We start from the raw sequence: 21,329 nt of genomic DNA, 5'->3' as shown, positions 1-21,329 counted from the left end.
AAGATCTTCGTGCATACACAATATAAGCTATTTTGTACTACATTACAGTAATGATGACGACAGCTTTATCTTCTTTTCATATCATATATATGCACCTTACTAGGACACCTGCTTGAGGAACTAAGAATGGGGGATGATCAGACGCTTCAATGTCTTTTACATACTTTCTGATGATTATTTTCGGGATCTCACGATGCACTGGAGGAACTCCACACTCGAAGAAGGCTCCACACCCGAAACGTTGTGTCTCTTTTCAGCATGGAATAAACCTTCAGCATGGAATAAATATTTCCAACTCATGAAACTGTCTCTCCAGTGTGATCTGTTACGGTACAAAGTCAAACGTAGGTTTTGAATTCTAACACAGACCTCTCCACCTTACCAGGAATTCTGTCAACTTCATGGGGAGGTGCTCCTAAAAAAATTTATACCTTTATAAATAATTACTAAAATGTTTTTATTCATATTGTGTTTTGATCAGGCAAGAACTTTCTACATATCCTGACACACTCAATATCAATGGATGTCTTGGGGTTACAGTCACAGTGCACCAATACATCCGCATTTGCAATACACAGACATTAGGAAGGACATGATGGCGTTTTTATACTTTAGCACGTAAAGCACAATAATCGATTAAGCAGACTCATGCATCCATGACAGCAGCAAGGTTTAACACAAACAGAAATCCAATCTTTATAAAAAATAGAAATAGATCAAACCACCATTGATAAAATAACTTCTTATAGCGTCGAACTATAACCAGCGTCCGTTCACAGACTTGAGCCACGCGATTTTAGGAGTGAACACGGGGTCCTGGAGAACCCAACATGAACTCCTACCTATTGTTTACAATCACACATAAATACAGATATTGCTTATGTGACCGGCGTGAACCCGTGTCTCCGGTGTAAGGCAACAGGGAACCAGCCGCATGAGCTAAAGGAAACCTCTCTCAGCCCAGGCAGCTGAGGTCCCTGCTACGCGCAGGGAGGGCGCTGACATCACCGTATCCGACCTAGCTCCGCCACACCTACGTCAAGTAAGAAAAATAGACATCTTTGCATCAGAAAAAAAAGCCTAAAACAAAAAATGAACACTATGAAAAAGTCGGAATATAGAAATCGATCTTGGCACAAATTTGGTTGGAGCTTTGCGATATTTAGCTTCACGTTGAAAGTCGAACATTTGAAAGTTCAGAAAATCTCGGATGCGGCAAGGATGTGTCCTGCCCACTGTGTGTCCGGCCTTGCGACCGTTGCTGGCCGAAAAAGGCTTGTGCGCCCCCATGACCCTGAATCGGACAAGGCGGTTGTGAGAAGCTTGAATGGATGAATGGGTTCACACAACCTGATCCGCATACTAATATAATCCCATGCACATTCGCTTTCACTTCGCCAGTTGAGATATCGTGGCATTGGGAAAAGGTTTCTGCTGGGGGGAACAGCTGGTGCCTTGTAGCTTTTTTTTTTGCATGTCACCATGCATTGCCCCCAACATAGACCAAAATAGCCAAATGTACCCAAGAAGTACAAAACTGGCCGATGAACTCAAGAAGCTCGTCATACTTCTGAAATGGGAGCAACGGAATTGCTATTGCTTACTTTATTTTGTATGCCCCTGTGGACGTTGGTTGGGACGCTAAACAATCAGTTTCTGACATTTTATGTTTATTGTACAGATTTTGGTTGAGATTTTTGCCGGTGCCAAGATAACATGGAGATTCTAAAATGTGCAAGTACCGAAGACTCGAAGACTCCTGCCTGTATGTCTGAACATACAGCCCCTGCCCCCGCAGAAAAATAAAGATTTTATTGAGTAGCAAAGAATTAAACATTTGAAAGCGATTCTCCTATAGTCTCTTTCCATTATATTTTAATATATACGTCTCTTTGTCCATACCAAAAGGCAGTTTAAGTCACATGTTCTCCTGTATGACTAAAATATGGTTTGACACGTGCTGTGGCTCAGTTTATGGGGCACACATGCAGCAATCTATTGATCAGCTCATCGGTGAGCGAGTCTCCAAGGGCTCTGTAAAGCTTTCCCACAGTACTGCCCGCACAGCCTTCTCTCATCTTCCACCTCTCCAGCATCTGATAGACCTTCTCCTTCAGTCCGTCCCGCTCGCAGTCGTGGTCGATCACCTCGATCTCCGCCTGCGTCAGGCCCAGCCTGCGGGCGCAGTGCTTCCACTGCCTGCCCAGGTTCTCCCTGAGCAGCTCCAGGTGCTGCTCCTGCACTGGGTAATTCTCTACGGGAAAAAAAACACACACACACACACACACCATCAGCACCTGAGGATTCGGAGCAGATGATCAGTCCATTCTGAGGAAAAAGAACATCAACACCGCGACCCAGGAGCCACTGTGGTGCAGTTCATCACGTTTTCCCAAGACAAGATTATAATAATTACACTGTATGGATTTAATGGAGAGGTACAGTATACTACACCTGTTCACAGTAACGCTACTATGTGCAGTGTAATAAAACAGAATTAAGACTGTTTGGGATAACAGACAACATTCTTATGTATCAGATTATTTTCACTCTTTTCCTTTCAATTTGCTTCTTTGCAGAACTGCTACCATTAGGTTCCTAATTATTTAACGGATTAATATTTACTGTATATAATTACACTATTACATTAGAGTTATATAACCAGATGTTTGTTCTAAACCTTTAATACCTCTAAAATATGAGTGCAAAAAAGGTTCAGCACTGATTTGTATTGTAATGTCACTGTTAAGATACCATTTGTGTGTTATTTCTCAGTTATAAAACATCCATTTATCCTGGCAAGTAGCAGTTATCTAGGTAACTAGTGTAAGGATTGTTATACTAACATATTCAACTCCCTAGACTTCTGGGGCATTCAAAAGTAGATATTTAAATAAAATAAATTTTAAATTCATACTGCATGTTATGCAACAAGAGCAGCTTAGTGATGAATGATTTCTAAAAGCAGGGAGGAATAAATATTGCAGTGTCTCACCGTATTTTTGCAACATTTCTGATGAGATATTATCGCACAGCGCGCCTGATGGATGATGGGGTGAACCGAAAGACTGACTTGCAATGCTCATGTGATTGTTACCTCCAATCTGCAGCCCACTGACATTCTGTATTACCCAGCTGCCTGCTTGAACAAGAAAATGTGAAAGAATAAAACAAGGGCTAGTAATACGGTTATATCAATTAAGACTGTTTATAATACCAATAACTCCTTGCATTTGTGTAAATCACACGTACATTTAACAGTCTTTTGGCCGATTAACATTTAGATTTATTTTGGGGATAGATTTCTCTTGCACTCCAAATGTTTTTACAATGCACAAAAAACAACGCGCCACCATGCACATACAACATACATCTTTTTACACATTTTACATATAAAACTTGTGCATTGCTTTCCAAAGGCCTTCACAAAATCTATAAATAACATTTGTGCTAATCATTTTTGTTTTATCTTTAAAAGCAAACAAATGCAAATATCATTTAAACTTACTGAGGCTGTCATCCAAAATATTACAGTACCTACACAGTAAAAATGGGTATTCTCTCATTTATTGTATGTGTCAACAAAAGTATCAAATAAGCAGTGTTATGATGTGTAAAATAAATATCTAGCATTTTTAAAAACCTACTGTGGACATATCTATGATATTTATTATGTGTGTATAGAAATATAGTGCATCATTTTGTCCATCTGAATTGTTTACAATTATTTTTAGCATACAATTATTTTTTAAGTGAAATGTTTAAATTTAATCTTACCTTGTGGAGTGTATGGAATTTCTAGATTATTGCATATAGGCCAGGCCATGTTATTATTAGATACAGGTTTTCCTAAAAAAAAAACAAAACAACACAGAACACGTCTGGATTTCATGGACTTAAAACATCATGTTGTCACGTTTTCCATACCTGGAGATCAAGGGTGGTGAAGAATATGGTCTGTGGGCCATTTCTTTGGCCCATGTGACCATTACAGCAAACTGCCTCCTGTTTGGGCCTTGCAGGCTCAGACAGGGTGCATATTCAATGCCTGATGATGGTTTCCCTAAGCCATCTCCAGGTTTTGACTGAGCTCAGCATGCAGTAGGAGATTGCCAATGACCTTCTCCATACAGACTGTATATTTGTACAACTTGTCGCTGGGTATTCTATCGAAAAGAATCAGGCACCATAGCTTTTAAGTTTTGATTCCCTTCTTGTTCAGCATTTGTCGACCCTTCATGAAGTGGTTATCGATATTTAACAGTTCATACTGCAGGTCCTTGATCAATAACTTTGGGACCTTTTAAATGAACAATGTTCCTTCCATTACAAATATTTCACACGTACAGTACACCCTATCTACACAGGTAGATAGAAAATAGTTGCATATTGATAACTCTATATGTAACATTATAACACTTTCTGAGGTGTGTAACAGATCCTGTTCTTAAGATCAGATCACTTTATTGGCCATATACAATTTCTTGCATTAAGAATTTTGTCTGTTTGCAGACCTCAGCTTGCTCTCCATGAGACACACAGACAGGGAGAGAAGCTTGGGGTCAGAGTACAGTGTCAGCCATTTATACGGTGCCCCTGGAGCAGCTGGGGTGAAGGGCCTTGCTCAGGGGCCCAGTGGAGTAGGATTTCTCTGCCGGGCACAGGATTTGAACCGGCAACCTTCCAGCCACAGGCGCAGATCCTGAGCCACAGAGCTGCCGCTCCGCCCACTGTAAAGCATAATTAGCTTGTTTCTGTGGCTTTGTAAGTGTACGTAGTGATGATGTATACAGTATATAACCTGGTGTGTAAATCCGCTATGCATTCCCGTGTTTCAACATTTTCCCATCGCTACACATAAACCGCCCCCCCCCAGCGCCTCTCCTTTCCCTCTGGGCCGACGCGAACCGACGTTTTTTCCGAGCACGGAAAGAGCTACCTGTGTCCTGAAACGGAGAGAAGCCGGCGGGGTTGAAAGGCGCCCCCCCTGTGAAGTCCGCGGCTCCCGACTCCGGAACGGGGAAGGCCGTGGGGCCGGAGTTCACGCGGTGGGCCGCCGGGGGGAAGAGTCCGTAGGGGCTCCCCGGCGCCACCCCGGCGCTGGCCGAGCCGCCCAAGGGCTGGCTCTGGCCCGGCGCAGGAGGGGGTCCGGGAGACCTCCCCCCGGCCGGCGGGGCCTCCATCCGCGTCCAGGACTCCACCGAGGACACGCGGCGCTGCGGCTCGGCCCGGGCTCCGGCCTGCTCCGGCGGGGGCGGCGGGGGCTCGTCCAGGCGGCTGCCGAAGTTGTGGTAGTTCAGCTCGTCCTCCAGCTTCCTCTCCAGCAGGCCCAGGTCCGGGGCTGCGTCCGCCTGGATGGAGCCGGCCGCGGACTGGAAATCCAGGTCTTCGACGCTGGCTTCCACGGGCCGGTCCGCGGAGCTCCGCAGGGAAGCCGGGCTGTCTGGGGCGCGAGACGGCGGAACAGAAAAACCCATCCAGCTCCCTGATCCGGGCTCACGGCAGCGTGATCAGACCTTTTACTGTAACCGAACCAAACCGCCTCAGGAGAGACGGGGAGCGCCCAAGACACGCAGCCCAGGCCAAGGTCAGACCGCCAAACGTACGGTTTTGTCTATTCAGTGTTTTTTCCACAGATATGGAAAGAGGAAACTAATTTCACCCATTCTCTCTGTTCATCTCTACAAATGGGGTGTTTTTATATATATATATTTCTATTTATATATTGGTTACATGATAAAAAATACACCTTGCTTATTTTGATACACGCGGACAATTTTTTTAACCACAGACAGCCTTAAAATCGGTCCTTATTTCACCGTCGAGAAATTTACAAATAATTAGCAACTGCGCATCAAGCCCAGTATGTCAGAGACTGGTTGCCAGTGACTCACGATTTGGTATAATTCTGAATTCTAAAAATATCTACTCTTTGGCCAGAGCAACTGTTATCACATCGGTGGCTAAGACTGTACAGAATCACATCAACACAGATCACGTAGCATCTCTTCATAAGATTAAAACAACAAACCTGCTGGTAAACTTGAATCCTCTGTTGTAAGCGACTTCACCTTCTCCACGAAAGCTTCTGGACCTGCATACGTATTCTGTTTGACAAAGAAACATCAGACTGAGCGTGCGTCACGGCTCTCCTACTGCAGCATCATGTGCTGACCTAATTTTTCCTAAAGATCAAGTCGATTAAACAAGCACGGAAACACTGGAATAATTCCATTGAAACACGTCGTCATCTCCATTGAGAAATGTGGCCACTCAGTGTGCTCAAGGGTTGGGTATGTATGTCTGTCTCACGGTTTGAATCCCTGCCACAGGGCTGAGTGCCTGCCCGCGATCACGCGAGAGGCGCTCCACAGTGCTGCCTCCTGGGAATCCTCACGGATGAGGGAGGTCGGCCTGCTCGGCCCACTCCGTCCGGACACCACTGCAGGCTTCTGGGCCCTCGCCAGTTTCCTGGGGCGGGGTCTCAGGCAGCCTGAGGTCCCCACTGTGTGCCACTTCCTCCCCACTGCGACCAGTGTCACAATACAGACAGACCCTGGCCAAGGAGTAAACTACGGAGCGGGCTTGATTTTTAATTTCCATGACGGCAGGACAGGACGCGGCTCGACACCTCTGAGCTCGAGATAGAGCGCAGACGTACGCAGGCGTCAGTGTTAGGGCACAAAACGTCACCTGTATCGATAAACAATGCAGATTACAGCTGTAGCACGTCTAGCGAACAAGTGAAACTTGCAGAGAAAACAGACCCTTAAGAAGGATGTAGGGGGCTAGCATCAGAAATAAAAAAAAGCTTGCATGAGATCCAAAACACGTCAAAGACGGGGCAAAATAGTATTTTAAGAAAGTATAGAACTGCTGACAATACAATACATGTGTCAAAAGTGTGTGGGGGGGGCGGGGGGGAGAAGGAATGAAAATAGATAACCGGTAAAAAAAACACCAGGGGGCAGATTTTGATCACAGGACTGATGTGTTAGCTCCTGATTCTCAGACTGAAAGTGCTGGCAGAGCATGATTTGCCCTGAAATATTATTTCAGACCCTCGTTTGTGTTTCAGCACGTTTTGAGGTGTGGGAACATTCAGTTTCTGTAATGAAGTGATTCTGAGGATAGTGCTGGGCATATTCGTGCCCTGTATTTGCGTTTAAAAAAAAAGGGATTTTTTAAATCACTGACTGTGAAAAGAGGGAAATGATAGTAGAAACTAAAAGGTTAGAATAAAGAACAAAGGAAGTGAAAAAGGCAAAAGGTCTCTTTGAACTTATAATTAGAGAAAGTATTATATAAAAAGATATATAGATTATGTTTTCGTGGATATATACTGTACATCCAGTATTTTCTTTAGAGATAAACTGAATACCCACACACTGTGTATACAACGACATGCATTTGCAAGTACAGTATATAGTACATATACATGCTGCTAATCTGTAATATCTAGAAATATTACCTATAGAAAAATAAAAAAATAACAGTTGTCTATTCACCGAACTGTCAATGGATCAAAAGTGGAAAAGGAAAAGACATCTTTGTCTCAGATCTTTGAACAGGTGTCAGGTTTTGAAAGACACCGTGATTGGACACAGTTGCTATTAATGTAACCAGACTAGTACAGACTGTACATGCAGGGAGGTTACATTTGTTCAGAATCGCTTTGATTATGAACAGGTCCCTCCTGCTCTAGGAGAAATGAGTTTGTGCGACACCCTTAGCCTTACTCCCTGGTTATCAAAATCAGATCTGCCGTTATCAGACTAACTCATTTTCACACAATGTTTTAGAAGCATCAAAAAAGCTGACAGAATGAGAAATTTAAATCATAGCGCACGGTCTAAGACTCTATGATGCTGTAAAAACACTTCCAGAATAACCTCAGGCTGAAAAGTTTAAGTCCCCCTCTGTCTAAACAATTTCAAAAAGGCTTACAGCTGCTCTGGAAAGAGTAGTCAAGATAATCTGCATGAACGGTACAGTAAATCACATAAGAGCAGCTTAAGACATCTGAACCTTGTCCGTCTGGAATATCCGTCTGCTTTAAAAATCAACAGAGACCAGTAGCATATTTACTACAAGAGAAGTCATTGATAAGAGAAGATCTTATTTCCTATCTTGTAGAATCATGAATGAAAAGGTGTCCTTTCTTTAAGCATGGAGACTTGAATGAATGGGACATCCTGTCAAATTGCAACAAGAATATTATATCTATAGCTGTCTTAAATCAGAAAGTAGCTGAGGAATCAACAAAGCATACTGGCTGAAATCATGTAAATTACCTTAAGGCGGAGCACATTCTGCTCCACGCTGTTTTCCAGCTGCTCTTCATAGAAGGGTCTGAAAATATCGTAACACTCTGCAATGACAGAACACATGGTCAGACTGGGGTGGGACACAAACTGGAAACAACCAAAGGTGTGATTTGTCCTTTATTTCTCATAATAACCTGAAAGGGCCTGCAAAGTATTTCTGATTCACACAACTTGTATTCCAAACTGAGAAAGTGAATATTAAATCCTCTTGTCAAATAACAAGCATGTCATTCCCCCCTGCCTTACGATACTTACGAGGCTTTGAACGTAGTACTACCATCAGGGGTGCCCAAGCCTGGTGCTGCAGGAACAGTGCATCTGCTGACTTTTAAGTTCTCTTTAAAGCAGAGGTATTGAAGTGCTGGGAGTAAAGCATTTAAATGGGTCCAGTTAAGCCAGTAACCAGCTGGTTTAGCCCGTTAAGGCCTGCGATGAAATGAAAACCTTCAGACACTCCAGGCTTACAGAGTGTTCACAGTATAATCTCTTCTATAAACTAAGAGTCTTTCAAATGGGCCGAGACATAGCTTGTGATGCTAAGCCCTCCAGTGCTCCGTTACAGAGCTCTCTCTCTCTCTCCCGAGAACACTTCGTCACTGTCGGCTGCGAGATTCTTCACACGCTTGGAATTTTAGAAATCCAATAAAGTTCTCTCTTCACAATTAACAACTATTTTACGAGAAAAATAGCCCAACACCGCAGCCAAGAATCGGGAAAAAGAAGATCTGCAGAGAATACTGGCGAACAATACCTACACGTTATCTGACCCCTCTGCGCACTTTGTTCCTGTTGATGGTACAGTGCCTCCACACGCTAATGGATGTCACTGCACACGGCGCCCATGACGCCCTGCTAAAGCTGACCTGCGAAGTTGGGCCGTTGGTTGGGATCCTGGTGCCAGCACTGCACCATGAGTGTAGTCATCGGCTGCGGTGTGGAGCGGGGAACGGCGCTCAAGTCTGGGCGATCACCATTTCGCACACACATGCACACGTGCTCTTCATTACGTGCATCTGGGAAGAAACGTCATTGCGTTATTTCGGTATATCGCACTCAGTCAGTTCCGTGAAGAGAATCACCTGGAGAAATCTCAGCACATTTTCCAGATCCCCTTGAATCCCATTAAAGTTGTTTCTGTTGACTACAGATACATTTACACAAATTTATTCCCGTTTTGTTTTTAATGCAGGATTCCAAAATCCTCATTTTTGGAGACCCCCACTCCTACTAGTTTTTATGAATGACCATCATACCTCAAGATTAGATATCTAACTGAAGGCTTAACTGAACTAACAAGATGCTCGATGAGAATATTTGCAAGTTTTTTTTTCAACTTGAAAGTTTATTTGTATTTCACTTATAAAAAACAGGGGTTCAACAGTGTAACTGAGCAGAAACACAAGCAGGTGTGTGGTTCTCCACATCCAGGCCTGGGAACCTCTGCTCTACCGCACACAATTCATCACAGTTGTCTCGTTCAAACATCTCTCACCCCTCGCCAGGCTTGTCGCCACATAGGAAGTTCCAAATTTAAAACGCAAAGAGGAAGCAAAACTACTGCACAAAAGGGAATTGGAGCATTTATTTTTCAAAGCGGCAGGAAGGAGAAGAGCTGCAAACTGCAGGGGAGTAGCAAGAAGCAATTCTTTTGCAATTTCACGCGTGGGGAAATGACGTATGTAAAAGCAGTTCCTACGTGAAATAGGTGACTCTGATCTGCAGCAAGGATCCCTCAATCCAGTCCTGTTGAGGCACAGTATAATTTCTTCTGCTCAGCTAAACACTCAGTTATTTACTTGATTCTTAATGAATTTGAATTGTCAGCTACTCAGGTTTGGGGAGTAGTCTGATATGTCCAAATGTACACAGTGAAAAGCCCCTGATTAAAATGAAGAGTTAGCTTAAGACACTGAAGCCCCACAGAACACACTGAGCAGTAGTCCCAAGACCTGGATACCTAAGTCACCACTAAGCACCCAGCTGCCCGGTGGAGAAGAGTCCAGAAGCACAAGGCCCCGGGAATGTGTCTTCCTTGGATCAATTAACAGATAACTTTCAAACAAGCGAGGGCCGAATGGCCTCCTCCTGTCTGTGACCATTCGAATGTTCTTCTCTTCTCTTTTAAAATCTTTTTCTGAAATTGGAGATCAATTACTGTTCCATTAACCCCCCCCCCACACACACACGTGTAATCGCCTTGGTAATGTGTCTGACAGCTGTGCAACTCTTGTTCCAAAGTGGAAAGCTCGAAAGTCCACGCAGGATCCACTGGGGGCACCTCCAAACGGAGAGGTGTGATTCCAAGAGATGAGGCCCCGGGCCTCCACGCGCCCACAGCTCCCTCGAGCTCACCCAACCCCAGTCACCGGTACCCAGCCGCCTGCGGGCCGCTGTTGCCTAGGATCGCCCCAGTCGCTACCGGAGAACGACACGGGCCCCAGTTCAAACAGGCCGACACTTTTTCCATGAGGAGTCACACCACCCAAGAATGATACGACCTGAAAATGTACAGGGAGCGCTCAGTCACAGCAAGATTTGGCTGAACACGCCCGGGTGAGAGTCAGCCCCTCGGGCACTGGGCTCTGGCTCAGACTCCCCCCCTGGATGAGGGAGGAGTTGACCTGGAGGGAGCAGCGCAGGTGGAGAAGGACAGCAAAAGACAAGTGCAAGGAAGGCACAGGGGCTCGCTGTGGCATTTGTAGCTTTTTCTGTAGGACAGAAAAAACCCCATTAGGAATGATTCTGAAGTAGGGCGGCTGAGGTGAAAGTGAACTTGGGCGAGATGACGTCTCCCAAACTTTCTTTGTGAACTCCACCTCTCTTCTCCAAGCCTAGCAATGCAAAATTGAAAGAACAGTACAGATAGAAAAGCAGCCCCTAACCCTTTGCCTGCTATGAAGCATATGTGTGCACAGCAGCCCCTTAAAGGCGACACAGGATTTCCGATTTTCACTCCAGCTGAGGATGGAGTTAGACTGCCGCGGCAGCTCATTAGGAAAGGTTACAGTGAGCCGCAGGTCTCTGCTCCCTGACCTGCAATCTGGCCAGGATGGCAGCGAGATGCCGCGGATCTACTCACTTTCGTACGGCTCCCGGCCGGTCAGGATGACCCAGACGACGACGGCGAAGCTGTACACATCCGACTTCTCCGTCGACCTGGCGTGGATGCTCTCCAGGTGCTCGGGGGCCATGTAGCAGAGGGTGCCGGCGGCGCCCACGGCACACTTGTTCCCCAGGCGGCTCTGTCTCCGGGTCTCCTCCTTGGTCAGCTTGCTCCAGGTCTGGCAGGTAGCCAAGCCCAGGTCCGCAATCTTCCACGGGACGACAGCAGACAAAACCCCACTCCGTGAGCTGGGCCGTCTCACAGGGGACAACAACCTGACACACTGCACTTAGTTCGAGCTGGACATTTTCTTAAGGAGCGGTCTTGCAGATGTGAAGAATTCCCTTTGCTTTACGAAAGGAGTTCATTTGAAAAAGAAAATCTACTTTTATCATTAGCTTTCTGCAATTAATTGACCCACGCTTTACAGAATATTTAATATCCGACTCACATCAAACATTTATTTTGAGGCTGACCACACCAATACGTTTAAATATTCACGTTTTTATCAGAGATACAGCAATGTAAACAAAGATACGTAAACATTTTAAATTAAAATCCTGAAAACAAAGTCAGCACAAATAAAAACAATTTTAAACCCCATAAAACGTTGGTGTAAATCCTGTCAATTTACACTAAATGCTTTTCATCCTTTAACTTGAGCGCCAATTTCCTGTTTTAAACCCCCGATATGGATCTGCCGTTTCCTTCATCGACTCGGCTCCTTCCTACAGCTCCTGCGCTGTACAGGGAGGAAGAGGACTGAAGACCCGTGCATGCTCTCCCCCAACACACTCTCCTGGCCCCCCGTCAGATTCATTTACCATCCGACAGGTCACAAGCCCCACAGCGCCTTACAGGGGAGTTAACATGGACTGGAAGAGCAGCACGTCCCACACTGATGTCATGATGTTGGTAGAGACTATGGGAGCCCATCTGCAGCTCATGAAGCCCCATGGCACATATCAACTCGGAATGGCTATGCTATGCCATTTCCCATTACAGCTTGGGCTTGGTACAGACACGCAATAATGGCAAAAAGGATGTTGGATTTGCATGCATATTTTTAAAATAAAGACACAATGTATAATGTTATGGAGATGTATGAGAGTCTTCAATCATGGTCCACATTAAATGACAGAACATAAAACCCTAAATCTTAAGGCTTGTGCATTGTCAGTTTCACAGCACACAATAGGCAGAACTGTCGCCCACTGTCTGAGTCAATACCTTAATATGGAAATCGTCATCCAGCAAGATGTTTTCAGGCTTCAGGTCCTTGTGCACCACATTTTTATTGGTTAAATACACCATCCCTTCAATGATCTCTAAAATAATTCTTCCCTGAACTGAAATGGGCACGGGCACCTAAAACAAACAAAAGCAAACCATATTCTGGAGGGTGTTTTTCCTGCACAGTGAAGAAAAATAATTTAAAAATAACCAAAGAACACACGAGTGCTGCTGTCCAGCAAGAACTGCCTATACTGTACATTATGACACAATCATACTCTTGGTTTGTTTATCGGAGCCTAGTTTTAACTCGAATAAAACAAATAAAATAATACTTTGAAACAATGATAACCTGGACAAGTTATGCAAAGAATGTCATATAAGTTATGTTTTCATTGACCATTTGACCAATATGGGTGGACTGAGCCAATCATAAATTAAATTTTTAGCTTTCGATTACTGTTAATCCATGATTATGGGCCAAACAGCTAGAACATCTTTGCCTTTTGAAGTTATTTATTACAAGGCAGCCTGACAATTCCCTCAACTTGACACTGCGCAAAACAAAAAATAACACTGGAGACTCATATTTCATTTCACACTTTCAGTGCTTTCTGGCTGGTAAGTTACCACATACTTTAAGTACATGAAATATGGATTGTGCAGACTGATCACACTTTTTTCTACTGAAATATTTCCAGCCAGACCTGCTGTTAGTTAAACTTGCCTTAAATGTTGCTTATGAGTTCCACATGAGCTACTGTATATGGAGTAACAGATGATAATTGTGATTATCAAAAGCATTCTTTCAACAACATAACATGACTCAAAGCAGTACTGATAACATCATCCTATTATAAAGAGAGCTCCTTTCATGAGTTGAGGGTTTTCTAAACTTTCTAAACTCAAAGCTCTTCTAATGTTTAATGCTTCTTTCACTAAACCTCTCATTCATCTTTCAGCTTCGTTTAGTCAAACGTCTAGACTTTATGACTGCCAAATGTCAAAATCACTAAGAATGCAGGCACATTTTTAGAAAAATAAATTACACAGGTTAGGAATATTGATTAAATATTCTGCCATCATTTTGATTAATTGATCAATCAATGTGACTGCCTGTGAAACATTTTAGTGACTGTTGCATAAGCACTAAATTACCTCAGTAGAGAAACACTGGATTGAGCCTAGGTGTTGAATTGGTTTAACCTGTTGAATGTCAAGCCTGGCGAAAATCAAGAAAGAAAAACGCAGAAAGGAACCTATACGTCCCCCTTCTCAAGAGCACAACACCTTGGCACCATCAGTATGCTGCAGGCTGGACAAGGTTACTCCAGGTGGATTCGTCAGCCCTGGAGCTGGCCATGGGCTCAGGTCTCTAATGATGAACCAAGCTTGTGTGCAGCCCATGCTTTTGTGTCAACCTGTGTACTGGAAATTGCCGAGCATGGCGCAGACGTGCCGAATGATACGCTAACAGGTCAATTGACTTGGGGGTCCTTGCAGTGCCTAGTTGCCACACAACTCCACTTGGAGTGGTTGACCATTTGGTGATACACAGACCACTCTGGCCTAATGGTATCTGGCCCATCTAATCAAGTCCTTCGAACTTACATGATGCCCATCCGGTGGGTTCATCCTGACAGGATGACATCCTAGAAGGAGAACTCACAGACTCGTGTTGGTTGTGTGATGATGGCTTTTAAGCGCAGATGGTGTGAGGAATGTAGAACTCAGAGACCACCGATCAGGCGCAAGGCTCTACAAGAGGAATGGGACCGAATCCCCGCACTACATCCGCAAGCTGATGCCAAGCCAATGTCACAGATAGTTCAGGTGGGGAGCTACATCAGCATGCGTAGGTTGCAAAGGAACAAGTAATAGGTTTATTCCATGCTGAAAAGAGAAGAAAGAAAACAACGTTTCGGCTGTGGAGCCTTCTTCAAGTCCCTCCCACCTGAAGAAGGCTCCACGGCCGAAACGTTGTGTTTTCTTTCTTCTCTTTTGAGCATGGAATAAACCCATTACTTGTTCCAACGTCAAAGATGTCTTGTATTGGTTCAACATTGATCACATAAGCTACTAGCATGTGACTTTCACTGCCGATTCTGGAGTGAATCTGGAGCATAGTGTTTTGGATCATGTCGTGTTTGTTCAGTAAAATGTCAGGGCACCTGTTACAAAAGAAGACCGTCAAAATCCTGAAAAAATCAAACAAATAACACTTACATTGTTTAGCATAGAAAGTAAGTTGCCTTTAGGGACATATTCCATCACTAGAGAGTAGGCGCCATCTTCTAAAATCACTCCCAGCAGCTTGACAATGCGTTCATGGTTCAGTTTGTGCATTATGTTCCCTTCATAAATGAGTGATTTTTTGCTGCTCCTGTGGTAAAAAACAAAAGGATGCATCAGCGAACTGAAAACATTGTAATAAAACAGACCTCAGTTATCTGTTATCAGTCTCTCTTATGAGAGACTGACAATAAGCAATAAAATATTAATTATTTGCACCTATTTTTGTTGGTAAGATCACACACTACTGAAATACATACTGTACATATGTTTATTGGACGGCTTACTAATATTATTACCCACAATGTGCAATTTTTGTGTCCAAACTGTTGAAATCTAGTCTTCAACAAATCACCCAAGTACACTGTTCAAAGTCAATGGTGATATGATACAATGAAAAACAATGTGCTTATGGAATGCATAGATTAAAAAAAAACCCTAATTAACATACTCTGTACTTTTGAGCAAGTTAATAAAAATGGGCTTCAGAATATTATGATGTAGTGAGTCCCCTCCTATATGCACAGAGCTTTGGGATGAGAAGCACTCAAGAGCACAAGGAATTACTATTGTAATTGTCCTGAGCTACAGACTAATTACCACAACCATTGGATCAACCACAGCAGAGATATTAAAATGTGGCTACTGTATACATAGTTTTGTTCATTTCTAGGTCATATCTAGCAATACTGTATAGAGAATTTTCCTACTTCCTTCACCTGCCTTGTTTCTAATAATCTATTGACGTGAAACACCACTTGAAACAGGAAGTGGTGATTTAGTATTTGGTTCACATTGTAGCACAAAAACCACCAAACTACCCTCGGCATACCCGGTTTTGTAGAGATGATGCTTATAAAGACGTCAATGTATTTACAGAACACAGGCCAACATGATAGAACAGACAATTTGAGGGAACAAAATAAAGATCAACAAAAAACTCCAATGGGTGTTGGCCATTTTTACGCAAATTTCATGACTCACAAATGAATCACTCTTACAACTGTTTTACAGATTTGGAAGCCACAGTTTGTCAAGCTTGAACCCTTACTCTGCAACAAATAGGCAGATATCCGAGTGTGTGAAAAAATAAAAAAACAAAAAGGTACTTGATATTGAACATCATAAAAGTTACAAGTGAAAGGAGGCCATTTGGTCCATATAGTTGACTTGGTTGCTAGTCGCTAATTGATCTGAGGTTCTCTTCCAGCTGCCTCTTCAAAGCAGGAGGGATACCAGTTCAGCAGCACGGCTAGGAAGCTTGTTCTCACAAGCCTCTGAGGAAAGGTGTGCCTACTGTTCTCAATTGCCTGTGAAGAAAAGCGTGCTCGATCTGGGCTACAAAGGTGTTGTTGCAGAATTAATTAATTAATTTGGGTATATGTGAGTCTCTTAATTTCTGTCAACTTATTTCAAATAAAGCAATACAAATGCAACAATGGCCACATAATACATCGCAAAGTGAAAGCAGAAAAAGGTGGGAATTTCTTTATGTAGCGATTTGTGATGATCACCTATGCCATATATTCTACACCAAGAAGAACTACATCTGAAAACAATGTTATAAATGAAAACAGATGTGAACACAGTGAAGGTAAGTCCTAAACAGGGTAAAATCATGAACATTTGACTTATATTAATACACTACCCTGATGTCTTATGCATCCCCAAGCTATAGGCAATTGCACTCGGTCCATGAAGATGTAGTTTATGGTCCTCCAGAAACACAACATCATTATATAGGACATTTTCTGTTTATTTTTAAAATTGCCATCTACTTTTGCAAAATCTTGCAATCTTGCTTAGAGTGCAGTTTCAATCCATTTCAATCAGAGCAAAGCCATTGGTTTCACATTTTAACTGTTACAATAGCTATCCAGGTGGGGCCTGCAAGCTTTTTTATTGGTCAAAACTGAAGCCCTGCACCCAGCTGACAATACACAGACGACACCCTACTGACACGGGGAACTGCATTTCAGATTTTGGCATTCAAAGTTTTGAACCCCAAAAATGTAAGCGTCCATCTCAGTGCAAGCTAAAGGTATCTTGTTATCCTAAGAAAACAAGATGTTGTTCTATTCCGATTCGTCCATCATCCTGGCCAGCTTCTCCAACACCAGTGAAAGAGGTCCACAGAGAATAACAGATCCTGAACAGCCACCTTGAAAACACTGCCGAGTCTGACTTACTCATTGCGTGGTGGCCCGGTGTAAACTGTTTTCAAGACCACCAGAGCATGGCTCTGATGGTAGCACAGGAAGACTTGGCCGAAGCCGCCATAGTCCAGGGGTTCCTTCTTGATGAGGTCCGTGGAGCTCATACGGATGGACTCCAGAGCCATGGCTCCGCTCTCCAGAAGCTGCTCTACAGACAGCCTGCGGAGAAACAACGTGGCAGAGGCCTCAGTACGACAGTAACACGGTGTAACGTGCAACAGCCTAGTACACAACGCAGTTACAGTACACGTGTCTGCTTTTGCCCTCAACTCCAAGTGCTTCGTGCCCCTCTGTCACCACACTCTGCAATCACAATGCTACCCACGTACAGTAACCCTCCCAATTCGATCCCTCCAGGCTTCGCCGAGCACTCGGAAGAACCGTCTGAACAGTTCTTTCTTCATGCTCATGTAAGCTTTCCAATACGTTTAGCTTCAGCTGAAATCGATGACTTGCCACATACCATATAGCTGCCAGCCAAGCCGGGACAAACACACAACTGGCTACAGCAAATCAGATGGGCTGAGCAAGAATACCTGGGAGGTTGCGAATGTACGTACGTCTGCAAATTTGGCATGTGTGAATTGTCTCAATGAAAGACATACTGCTCCTTTGAAAATGGGAGGTGCGCTCTTCATACTTTGGTATGCGTGATCGGGTTCAGTTTTTTCGTTTCTGGGTTACACAACCTCCCCCTTAGGTCTTAATTAATCTTATTAGTTATGAAATAGAATCTAAAAGTCGTTAATCTTGTCAAAATGTCCTTCCTTTGCTATGACGTACAACTGCAAAGATAAGGGCACGATGCGCTATCCATGGTAAAACCACACTATTCAAGAACACATTACATTTGTTAAATACAGTTTGGAAACGAAACATACGTACGTATGGGAGATATTTATAATCGAGTATTTTTTCTTAACTTTTGTCTATTTCTAATATTCCTTTGCAAGAGGAAAAACTTTTTTGCGTATTCGGAGAGAACAAACCAGGAAAGTTTGACGAAGCAGGAAAGTGCCTACAACCTATAGAAAAGGCTGTGAATATTCACATAATAATATCGGCATTATTAAATATATTGTACCTTTAAAAAGACTAGCATATTTAGAAAGCGTTCCCTGCGTTATTAAATACCGAACAGGTATTCAAAACCAATACTACTGTCAAGATGAAACCAGTCGATACATCTATCGTTGACACGTCCAGTTCACAAAATGCCCAGCCTACAGATGAGACAAAACCGTTCCTACATCCCCCGGAAAAAGACATCATTATTATTAGCGTTTTATTTGAAACGGAATACCTTCGTTCCTACATCATACAAAAAGGGTTAAAAGCAAAACTATTTTTCTTTACAAAAAAAAACTCTTACTCTGCAGAGGACGATTCATCGGAAAAAGACCATTTACGAGAGTTTCACTTACTTTTACGCATTCCCCCGTCGTTTAAAGCACCTTTTCAGACTTCCTGTTCAATATTCGGGTCTGGGATCAGACAAAACGAAACCCAAGAGCAAGAGGGAAAACCCACTGGTGTCGATTCCTCAGACACTAACAATCGACACCGAGCAACCGATCTCCACTCTCTTTTGCATGACCCAGCAATACTGAAACGTCCTACAGAGCCCGAACAATAGACTGGCACACTGAGGGTTTGAGGAAGAACTGTACTTTAAAGATGGATAAGATTACAGCAGGAAAATACAGCTCTGTTTCCGCGATGATCAGAGAGTCCACTGTTTATACTCCATCTCCGAGCATAATCACCGAATTAAAAGTATCTATTTGGATATGATGTCTGTTTACCTATTTTTTAGCCTTTTAATAGTGCTGATACTGATAACGACAGCGACAAAGCACTAATAAACCTCAGGAGTGCCGGTAAAATAGAGGATATATAAGCGTAGAAGTATACAGGTATGCATGTATATAATATAAAGGTAACCAAGTATATGTAAAGTAACACAAAAAGAAAATAAATAACAACTTACGGAGGCAGATGTGATATTGGCTGTGTGTGTGTGTGAAGATGTCGTGCAAAACGGTTCCACGCTCCCGGCAAACACGCGTGGGTGGAGCTGGAGGCAAAGTCCAATTCCATGTCTGAGATCGAGAGGGGTTGAAAGCACAAACCTTTTTTTTTCTGTAACAAGAACCAGCTGGTTTAAGGCCATCCTGCTTTGGAAGGAATACAATTTAATAGGTAAATTTATTTAAGGTTGTGTCAAGGACCGGTCAGCATTGCGAAACACGGCGCTAAACCCGTCGCCTTTACCGCCTGGCTACAATGTGTCCGGGGCTGGCAGCCAGGTGTGAGACAGACCACCCCACGGCCGCAGGGCGGCGCCCTTCCTTTGTCGAGCGGACCAGAGCGCAGTCCACGTCCACGCTGTCACAACAAGCTCTCAGGAACGGGAGGCGAGACGTGAAAATCGATCAAATAAAATTCCTGAAAAGATTGCGGCGCCGAGACTGTATGAGCCGTCTGAGTTAAACTAATGACGTTTCCCGGAGACCTCAGAAAGGGGCTGGGAAAAATGTATAGCCCTTCACAAGTTCCCTGGATTGCCCGAGACGGTGTTTAATATGCTTATATTAATATACTTTAATAATTATAATATACTGATATGTTGAGAAAGTAGGGGTATACTGTTAACTGAATGGTGCATTCCCAGCGAATAAACAATAAACAGTCTGAAAATATTGATGGTTTGCTTCTTCTCCTTGCGCCTGCTGCGGACGGTGGGAGAGCTGTATTTTGATGAAAAACTGAATGGAACTGCAGGCTCGCCCTTTTTTCCCACCCAAGATCGGTGCTGTGACGGTAAAAAGGTGTGAAAAAGAGTGTTTTCTCTTCACCGATGTCTACGGTTTCAAAAAGGAAGCAGTGAATCGCGATTCTGAAGCTTTTCAGAGCTCGCTGGCGCACAGCCCTCCAAAATGTGGAGTCTCTGTTTTAGGAGAAAACATCTCGGCCGCACACTGTACTGTACGTGACCACGGCTAACCAACAGCCGTCACCACACCTGTCTTTTTCAAATATACTGTATATAAAAAGCACGAACTTATGTCAACAATACAGATTAATTTATGTATTCATATTCACAACATCTCATGTATTCATTTTCATAGCATTTAGAAAATTAGTATTCTAATATTCAGTCTAAATATTAGAGTTTAAGATATCCTTATTAGACCTGTATACTCTAGCAGTCTGGAATTCACCGTTATTTTTGTTTTGTCTTGTGTAGTCATGGTTATAGTGCGACATGCTGTTTTATCTTCTTGTATTATTCTCTTGATGGTTTTACCAAGATTACATTTTGGAAGATTGTGTGGATTTAAAAAAAGACATCCACGAAGGACTTTGTAAGGAAGGGAGCTGGGGAACACCAATTTGTTTTTGTCGCGCAGGGTTCGGCCGAAAGTGTCCTACAAAGCCCGAAAAATAATAGACTGGTACAGTGAGGGTTTGAGGAAGAATTTGTACTTTAATGTTTGATAAGATTACAGCAAGAAAAAAAAATCAGTTGAGCAGAAATGGGCAACTCCGTTTCCTCGATGGGCGGAGAGTCCACTGTTTACACACTCCATCTCTGAGCAGAATTAACGAAATAAACTTTAATTATTAAAGTATCTGTTTGGATATGATCACCTTTTTGTAGCCTTTTAAGAGTTGCCATTCAAAAACCTTTTGACGAACAAAATAAGATGTACTAATACAAAAAACTTCAAGAAAAGGTACACTTTTACAAAGAGGAATGCCAAAGCAGTAAAGAAGAATCTTCGTTGGTAAAACGCAGTTTGAATTTTGAGGAGGGAATACACTTGTTTGATTTATAGCACCACCTAGTGAATTCGGCTCCAAACGCTATTCAGATAACTGCACTTCTGAAGTTGTCATTCTTTCCAAAACAAATTCTGATTAAAATACAAAATAACAGCAAGAAATGGGTGAACGTTTAGCTGAAGAAGACAGCTGAAGGAAATATCTTTTTTTTTAAGAAAAGGTATCTAACTGAAAAGTTATGGATCACACATCGTATTGCAATATTTTTTTTTAACTGAGACTTAAAGTTATTTATCATGCCACGAACTGCTTCTATTGACATTTGTATTGTGTATTTGGTTACTATCTTCTAGCTGGCTTTGAGCAGAT

The 21,329-nt window shown here is 43.0% G+C and overlaps 1 protein-coding gene across 6 annotated transcripts; it reads right to left on the bottom strand.

The window, feature by feature from the left end:
- Positions 1-440: 440 nt before the first annotated feature.
- ripk1l (receptor (TNFRSF)-interacting serine-threonine kinase 1, like) lies at positions 441-19,612 on the bottom strand. Of its 6 annotated transcripts, none has more exons than XM_088644074.1 (12): positions 19,162-19,612; positions 17,145-17,330; positions 14,890-15,046; positions 12,661-12,798; positions 11,407-11,638; positions 9,191-9,340; positions 8,295-8,371; positions 6,032-6,107; positions 4,940-5,443; positions 3,778-3,849; positions 2,996-3,142; positions 441-2,254 (listed from the first exon to the last, which is right to left on the bottom strand). In XM_088644074.1, exons 1-12 carry the CDS (start codon positions 19,269-19,271, stop codon positions 1,968-1,970), a joined length of 2,136 nt encoding a protein of 711 aa, XP_088500200.1. In that variant the 5' UTR covers positions 19,272-19,612; the 3' UTR covers positions 441-1,967. The 6 variants fall into 6 exon arrangements, with proteins under 6 accessions (XP_088500200.1, XP_088500201.1, XP_088500203.1 ...); XM_088644075.1 differs by having other exon boundaries at positions 2,996-3,139; positions 19,162-19,611; XM_088644077.1 differs by lacking the exon at positions 19,162-19,612 and adding an exon at positions 18,596-18,795.
- Between the last annotated feature and the right edge of the window lie 1,717 nt (positions 19,613-21,329).

Source organism: Lepisosteus platostomus, chromosome 8, assembly GCF_059453375.1.
Source record: "Lepisosteus platostomus isolate fLepPlt1 chromosome 8, fLepPlt1.hap1, whole genome shotgun sequence".
NCBI lineage: Eukaryota > Metazoa > Chordata > Actinopteri > Semionotiformes > Lepisosteidae > Lepisosteus > Lepisosteus platostomus.
The sequence above is the reverse complement of the archived record's forward strand: the minus strand, read 5'-3'. Positions and strand labels throughout refer to the sequence as shown.

What these genes read in the sequence shown, in the direction of transcription:
- ripk1l (XM_088644074.1), bottom strand. Translation starts at nt 19,271, where the DNA reads ATGGAATTGGACTTTGCCTCCAGCTCCACCCACGCGTGTTTGCCGGGA. An exon ending in CTCTCCGTTTCAGGACACAG is followed by an intron (nt 3,850 to 4,939) that starts GTAGCTCTTTCC and finishes TTTTTTTTTTAG; the next exon opens with GAAAACCTGTATCTAATAAT. An exon ending in AGAAATGTTGCAAAAATACG is followed by an intron (nt 2,255 to 2,995) that starts GTGAGACACTGC and finishes TTTTTCCCGTAG; the next exon opens with AGAATTACCCAGTGCAGGAG.